Raw genomic sequence first — 7,034 nt, forward strand, 5'->3', positions numbered from 1 at the left:
ATCCTCCGGGCGTGATTAAAGCTTCTTCTTGGGGGAGATTCTCTGAGAACTGGTCGAGTACTCTCCCGGCCGAGATTAAAGCATTTAAAAGACATTGTCTGAAGTGTGTCGGTTATTATTGCTGTGCAGAAAGTTAGTAAGGGGAACAAGTTAGAGATAGGGGACGTCGACTGTAGTCGAGACCCATATAAACTAACGTCGAATGAAGACGTTTGGGGAAGTCGATTGTAGACGAGACCCAGGTAGACTTAGGTCATGTGCGAAATAGGGAATACATCTACCACAGTATACAAGTTTAGTAAAAATACGCACACAATTCAGGTCAAAATTCTAGTAAAATAAATGTAAAATACAACGGTTAAATATTTAAACTTAGTTTGACCTGATGTTGACAATTAATATGAAATCTCCTTTTACTGACCATTTGTTAAAAAAAAACAGAAACTTTAGCAGCCATTTCACAGTTTAACTGTTTATCTAAATGTGATGAAGTGCTTGAATGTTCTAACATGAATGTTCTTCAGCATCATGAATGAATGAAGAATAAACACCAACCTCTTTGTTCTTCAGGATCTTCAGTGTGTTTCATTCTGCAGGGTTCTGGATCACTCATGCTCTCTCTGTCCTCTTTAATAAACTCAGTCATTGCAGATTTCAGCTCTTCCTGATGCACGTCTTCACTTGTAGCTGATGGGAATTTACAGCATTTATTGGAGAATTACTGTGGGAGGAGCTTCACTGATGATGTGACTGATGTGGGAGGAGCTTCACTGATGATGTGATTGATGTGGGAGGAGCTTCACTGATGATGAATTTGTGGGAGGAGTTGATCTGCCAAAATCAAAAATATATAAATTACCGAGTTTGTTTTATGCTTATGGACTACAGAATATAGGCTAATAATGTCAATTTTCCCAAATGTAAATAATGGTAAGAAAAACAGTTGAAAGCATAAACAGTGTGGTAGCAAACAATTTTCTATTAGCCTACTGAATAAGAGACAAACATGTATCAAATGACCGCGAGAGGAGGGCATCCTTCCTTCATTATTGTCCTGACTCCCCCAAGGTTACCTATTTCTCTAGGCTAAATGAAGATATATGTCTCAGTTATAACTAACACATTGTTACATAATTTATCATACATGCATAAGGGTTAATAACAGTTCACTGTTATATTCATGTAGCAGAGAATCATGGGACTTCACATGCAATCCCTGTGCATTTTATTACCATCATGTTTTCTAAGTTTCTATGAAAATAAGAAAATGCAAACACATAGAACATCAGTCTGTTGACACCAATGAAATGAGCTTTAAATGTCAATTTACAGGAGATCTGAAGACATCAGCATCATAAATGAGGTGAAAACAGGAACTATTGTCATGAAATAAAGAGTGTTTTCAGCAGATCTGTTAATATTGATGAGCCTCAGACTATCAACACTCATTCAACAAGCCATTCAGGATCATCAGCAGATCATCTTGATTTATTCTGAGTGTTTGCTGTTAGAAACACATTATTTGAGTCAGGATAGCCTAAATGAATAATGTAACAGATTTGTATGTACAGAAACTGACAATGATCATAATACTCTTAAAAATAAAATAAAATGTAAAGTTTCCGGTGTCAAACTTCATTAATATATTCATCTATATTCCCATGGATGTATAGATTAGAAATTTCCCTCCTTCGTTACTCATACAGGGGCAATATAAAGTCAATTAATAAGTAAATGTAGCCTAATCTGCCAAAGATAAATGTCGACAAAGAAATAAAGGTAAACATGACAATGGCAACAGCAACACTTGGGGTAGATTCCTATCAATTCCCCTCACAGATCTCAAACTTTGACTTGACATTCAGTAACAGTTCTCACACAAACATCGAGACAATCACACAAATGAACACAAAATCGCTCAGGTCTGAATGAACTCAACATATTCTCCTCATGCTCGCTGCTGCTGCACTAAATGTTTATTTCAGAAGAAAGACGCCAGAAAAGACGCATAAGTATCGCTGTGATCGATTAAAACAATACAGAAATGAGTCTGTCGCTTAATCAAACACTATAAAGTGTGTGTAATGGTTGTTACCGTGAACTGCTCTCCTCTCCTCAGAAGACTCGACGCTGAAACTCTCAATGAGGGAAGAAGAAAGACGGCGCGAGCGAGCGGTGACGTCATCGGCCGCCAACGCACGCGCGTACGGGACACCCCCGCAGCCAATCAGGGCCACGCAGATTCAGCTTTACTAGTAGCCTTCCGTTATTATTATAATATAACTGAAGTGACTCCAGTTACTAAAGGTGAAAGGAACTTTTTCAAGTGAAGCACAAAATAGTCAGAATAAGCAGAGGAGGATCACCTCCATCCAGTCTGAAAAGTGTTTTGGCCTGAAAAGTCCGGCTCAGTATATTCTGTAGCGTCCTAAGACAAATAGTGAAGGCATGTGCAGCACCTGTAGAATTTCCTTTTGTTGAAACCCCAGATAAAAGTAGAAAACTACTATTATGTTTAGATCCATGTTTGACCATTTCCTTACTAAAGAAAAAACACTGAAATAAAAATACTTCTACAGAAGACTGTATTCTCGTAACTTTTACAAGCTACTAATTACATCTTCAACTGTGTAATAAGATTACTGTACTATTTTTAAAGAGTAATTCCTTATTTTACTTTTAGAATAAAAAGTAATTACAGTAATTAATTAATTAGTTAGTACTGCATTACACCCAACACTGATTACACAATTGACCACTGCAGTTAGTCAGTTTTCATTCATTTTTATATGTTTTTTTCTTGTAATTTTAAGTTTAAAATGGTCAAACGGTGTGCATGGGGTACATGCAACTCCGACACTAGGTATTCTGAGAGGCTGGGCGACGGTCAGTGGCGGCGCCAGGGGGGAGCTAGGTGGTGCTGTAGCTCCCCCTATAATAGCCATAGCACCTGCCAAGCACCCCCAAGAAATGTCTGTATTTTTTATATTTATATTTTAATGTCATGTTTGAATAGGATAATGGTTGAATACGCTTTGGATAAAAGCGTCAGCTAAATGAATAAATGTAAATGAATAGTCTTTTCCATGTTGTTAAAAATAGGAATTAAATAATAATTTAAAAATCGCGAGCGGGCGCGGGCGCCGTGAGCGCTGAGCGAGCAGGAACGAGTATAGTGAGTTGTCGTCGAAAAAGATGGATAAAGCAAAAAAGCTGTCGGGGGCTAAAAATAGAAAAAGAAAGCGGGAAAAGGAGATGGCATGTCAATTGATGCGACAGCAGCTAAATAAGTGATGGTGAAAGGCAACAGGTAGGATTTAGTGTGAAGTCCAGGCATGTAGGCTACTGGCTATCGGGACTACCGGGAGATTCCCATAGGGAGATTCCCGGTGGGCCGACGTGCTTTTTGGGCCGATACATCTCATAGCCTACTTTTTTTTTTTTTTTTCTTAACGGCCCATAAAACTCGTAGCCTACATCGGCGGCCCATTCGTTTTGTTTTGCTTAATTGGCGGCGCATGGGTTAGTGCCGGTGTAATGCATTGGTTAAAAAAGTCAGTGTTAGTTTTTTTTCTGACACCCTATGAAACACGTAGATCAGCGGTCCATTGGTTCTTTTCTTGATTGACATTGGGCTGGCCCAATCAATGTACTCTTTCAAGTATAGAAATTAGTAGGCTACAAAACTAATTATGAAAGTTTCCTTTATTTTTCAGTGCATTTGTTTTACAATATATGACTATTACTATCATGGGATTAATATTATAACTATTATTATGTAGTAGTGTAAAGACAGACACTGTAACTAAAAGAGGTTTAATGAATTTTTCTTTGTTTAATTTGCACACTGAATATGGGTTGGAGCTGCACCAGATTGATGATTGCCAAAATTGTTGCTGCATACCCCTCTGACACTGGGTAGTTGCGCCCCTGTCTACTGTATAGCCCTTGCGTTGAATACTTTTACATATGCTTATAGTCGTGGAACGAGTATAGTTAATGCGGGCGTGTACGCATGTGTATACCAAGGGTGGTCCGATGCGACCTCCATAATGAAACGCCCCAAAATTCAAAGCACCTTCTCTTAAGTCTTGAGCATCCCCATAGCACCTGCAACAGATAATCTCTGGAGCCGCCACTGGCGACGGTGTGTATTTTTTACCCTTTCCCAAGCTACATCTCAACCGAGATAAGTGTCTGCTCTGGATTAAGTTATGTACATCGCAGCCTGTTCATTATGCTGCGTTCACTCCAAACGCGAATAGAGCGTCAAATTCACGTGTATCGCGTCTAGTTCAACGCCTGAACATTTTGAATCCATTCTCGCGTCCAAAGCAAATAGGACGCATATAAAGCGATCGTTTGAAGCGTTTTACACATTTTACACGTGACCTGTAAATCTTTGTCTAGAGCTAAAGCTTTTCATCGACCTTCTCAAATTTTTTTTTTATTAATATAACCCTTCAATGCATAGTTAAGGCCCTTTTGGTGACTTCGAGATGATATATAATCTTTCTGTCTCCAAAAATCATCAATTGCCTCCTGTGAAATGTCTCCTACTGTGACAGCTGCCATAGCGCCTGTTACCGAATGTTGACTGTCCGAGTGAGTGGAGGGGGCGTGGCTTAGCCATAGGTCAATTATGCTGATAAAGCACATCCTGTATTGTATTTGAATGACTATTTAACATTACCTCTAAACTTTGACTAGGCTTGGCATGTTGCATATTAATTGTTCTAGGAACCTCAGATAGGCTATATTTTAATTGTTGTGTATGTTGTGCTACTATATAATGATGTTCTAGTTAAAGCTGCAGTAGTGAGTTTTTAGAAAACGTTGACTTAGCCTGAACATTTGAACAAGCACAGCTTACAGGCCACTCCCCCTCGCTCTCTGCTGCGCTACAGCCCTCCCCCCACATCTCCTCCCCCACAGCGGAGCCTGCCGTGAACACGCAGGCTAGTAAACATGCAGGGCCACAGATGACGGCGGATAAACAGTTATCGCACATTCACTTGTAGGGACGAAACATCAACAATATGTTTTACATTGACTATGGCCTGCCCATACTTTGACTACAAACTTTGTCCTTAAATCATTACGTATTTTGCAATACATGTAATGTAACTTCATAACGTTGCACTCTTTCTATAAGTTATAAATAGCTAGTAAGATAATAAAACGGTAACTGACGTTACAGTATGTAAGTAATTATTCTAGCGATATGTAATGCTAAATAAGGTTTGCTAGTACATTATTTCAGCAACATGACAATCCGGTGAATTAGCAGGTTTCAATTGCTAAGCAAGCACAGTGTGTGACATTTTATCTGTATGTTATGCGGCTAGAGTTCTGACACTGAGTCAATGGGCTCCGACGAGGAATTCACACCCACAGCGACTTTGACGAGTCAACGGGCGGGGAGAAGAGGAAGCCGAGGTGTGCGCAAAGCATCAGGCAGGGCACGTGGGAGACGGGGCGGAGGTCGCCGAGTGGGTCCAACTCTCGAGCACCTCAGCGGAGAGGTGTAGTAGAATTAATTAGATAAGATTAATTATGTTACTAACCATGAAAATCTGAACTTAGATTTTCATCTTATGATAAGCTTTTTATTACACTTCCCATTTCTATGTCTGGATGGTGACTAACTTTCCATTCCAGATCTAACAATAAAACAGGATAACTTTTACTTCCTTTTATTTAGGATGTATCCACCAGACGAACTTTCGATATGATCTAACCTTCTAACAAACTTTTGACTCAATGTAACCTGGGTCGAATGGAACTTTTAGAAAGGACTCAATGTTCTGTTTATTTTGACTGTATTGTGAAATGATTGACTGAAATATTAACCCCTTACAATGTTTTTGATATTTTGCTGATGTAGCTAACAAAGGGTAATGACAAGGGGGGGCTTGCTTTAAACAATTAAACCAATCATATTGATAGCGCATGACATGTTAGTCATGATGATTCTATTTTGATATGTCTGGCTTTACCCTATAAAGCCTATTGTATTTTTATGTTGGGCCGAGAATCTCTGAGTATTGCTCGAGAACTCCCGGCCGTTTTGAATAAACCATCTGAGGGACATTTACTGAAGTCTGTCTCATTTGTTTTTATGCTGCGCAGCAAAGAAGTTAGGTTAGTAAACTCAGCCAGTTGTCGATTGAAGACGCAAGAGCTAGAGTATAAAGGGTATTAAGTGTCGATTGTAGACGCTCTGTGTCGATGAGTAGACGCAACAGTTTTATTTATTAAGTGTCGATTAGTAGACGCAACAGTTTTATTTTAGATAGTCAGATTTAAGAATTTTCCATCACAGAGGACATGGCGCGTGTGGAGAATCTAAGATTAGAGAGGTCTGCTTATGAACGTGTAAGTTACCTCAGTTATAAATGTTTTCCCTTTGCACATCATAAGGTATAATATTGTTCAATTCAATTTTGTTTATATAACATAGGCCCATGTAGTGTAATGTTAGCTGTTTATCTGTGGATAATGAGATTTTTTTCTGTTATCACTAGGAGCAAATTCAACAATTGAATTTACAACAGACACAACAAGTGTTGAAGCAATGTTTGGCACGGGATCCAAGCCTAATCTTTGATGTCCTCAGCCATTTGGGACCTGCTGCTCCTCCAACATTACCTCCTGTCCCCGGGCAACTATCATGGTGCATCTGCCAGAGATGCAGAGAAATGCCCACTGTGGTGGAGAGGAAGTGCTGCCTCCGACAGCCACCTCTTTGCATCTCAACTCTGCCACACATGGAGGCATACATTCTGCAGGCAGGAGTATTGCGTCTGGCCCAGAGGATCTGGAATGACCCGCGTGCTGTAGTTGACCTTCCAGATGATGGAGACAACAGGCAATTTAGACATGCTGCATATAGACAGTTTGTGGCTTGGCAGTGTGGGACTCTGGGTCCTGGTCACAGAGTGGTCATCCCAAGCTGATGTGTCTGGGCAATCCGGGACCGCTCTCCAGATCCTCATGGACAATACAGGGGATTTATTCTGAGGAGGGTATAG

The 7,034-nt window shown here is 39.9% G+C and overlaps 1 protein-coding gene across 1 annotated transcript in view; it reads right to left on the bottom strand.

Annotated features, from left to right (window-relative positions):
• LOC311297732 (uncharacterized protein) overlaps positions 1-2,145 on the bottom strand; it is a gene marked incomplete at its 3' end in the record, with an annotated part of 53,658 nt that extends 51,513 nt beyond the window's left edge. Inside the window, exons 1-2 of the mRNA XM_084420156.1 lie at positions 2,096-2,145; positions 556-831 (exon numbers count right to left, since the gene is read on the bottom strand). Of these exons, the coding sequence (XP_084276282.1) occupies positions 556-646 (91 nt within the window). The 5' untranslated portion in view covers positions 647-831; positions 2,096-2,145. The remainder of the gene's footprint in view (positions 1-555; positions 832-2,095) is intronic.
• Between the last annotated feature and the right edge of the window lie 4,889 nt (positions 2,146-7,034).

This window comes from Rutilus rutilus, assembly GCF_951802725.1.
Source record: "Rutilus rutilus genome assembly, chromosome: 1".
NCBI classification, from domain to species: Eukaryota; Metazoa; Chordata; class Actinopteri; order Cypriniformes; family Leuciscidae; genus Rutilus; species Rutilus rutilus.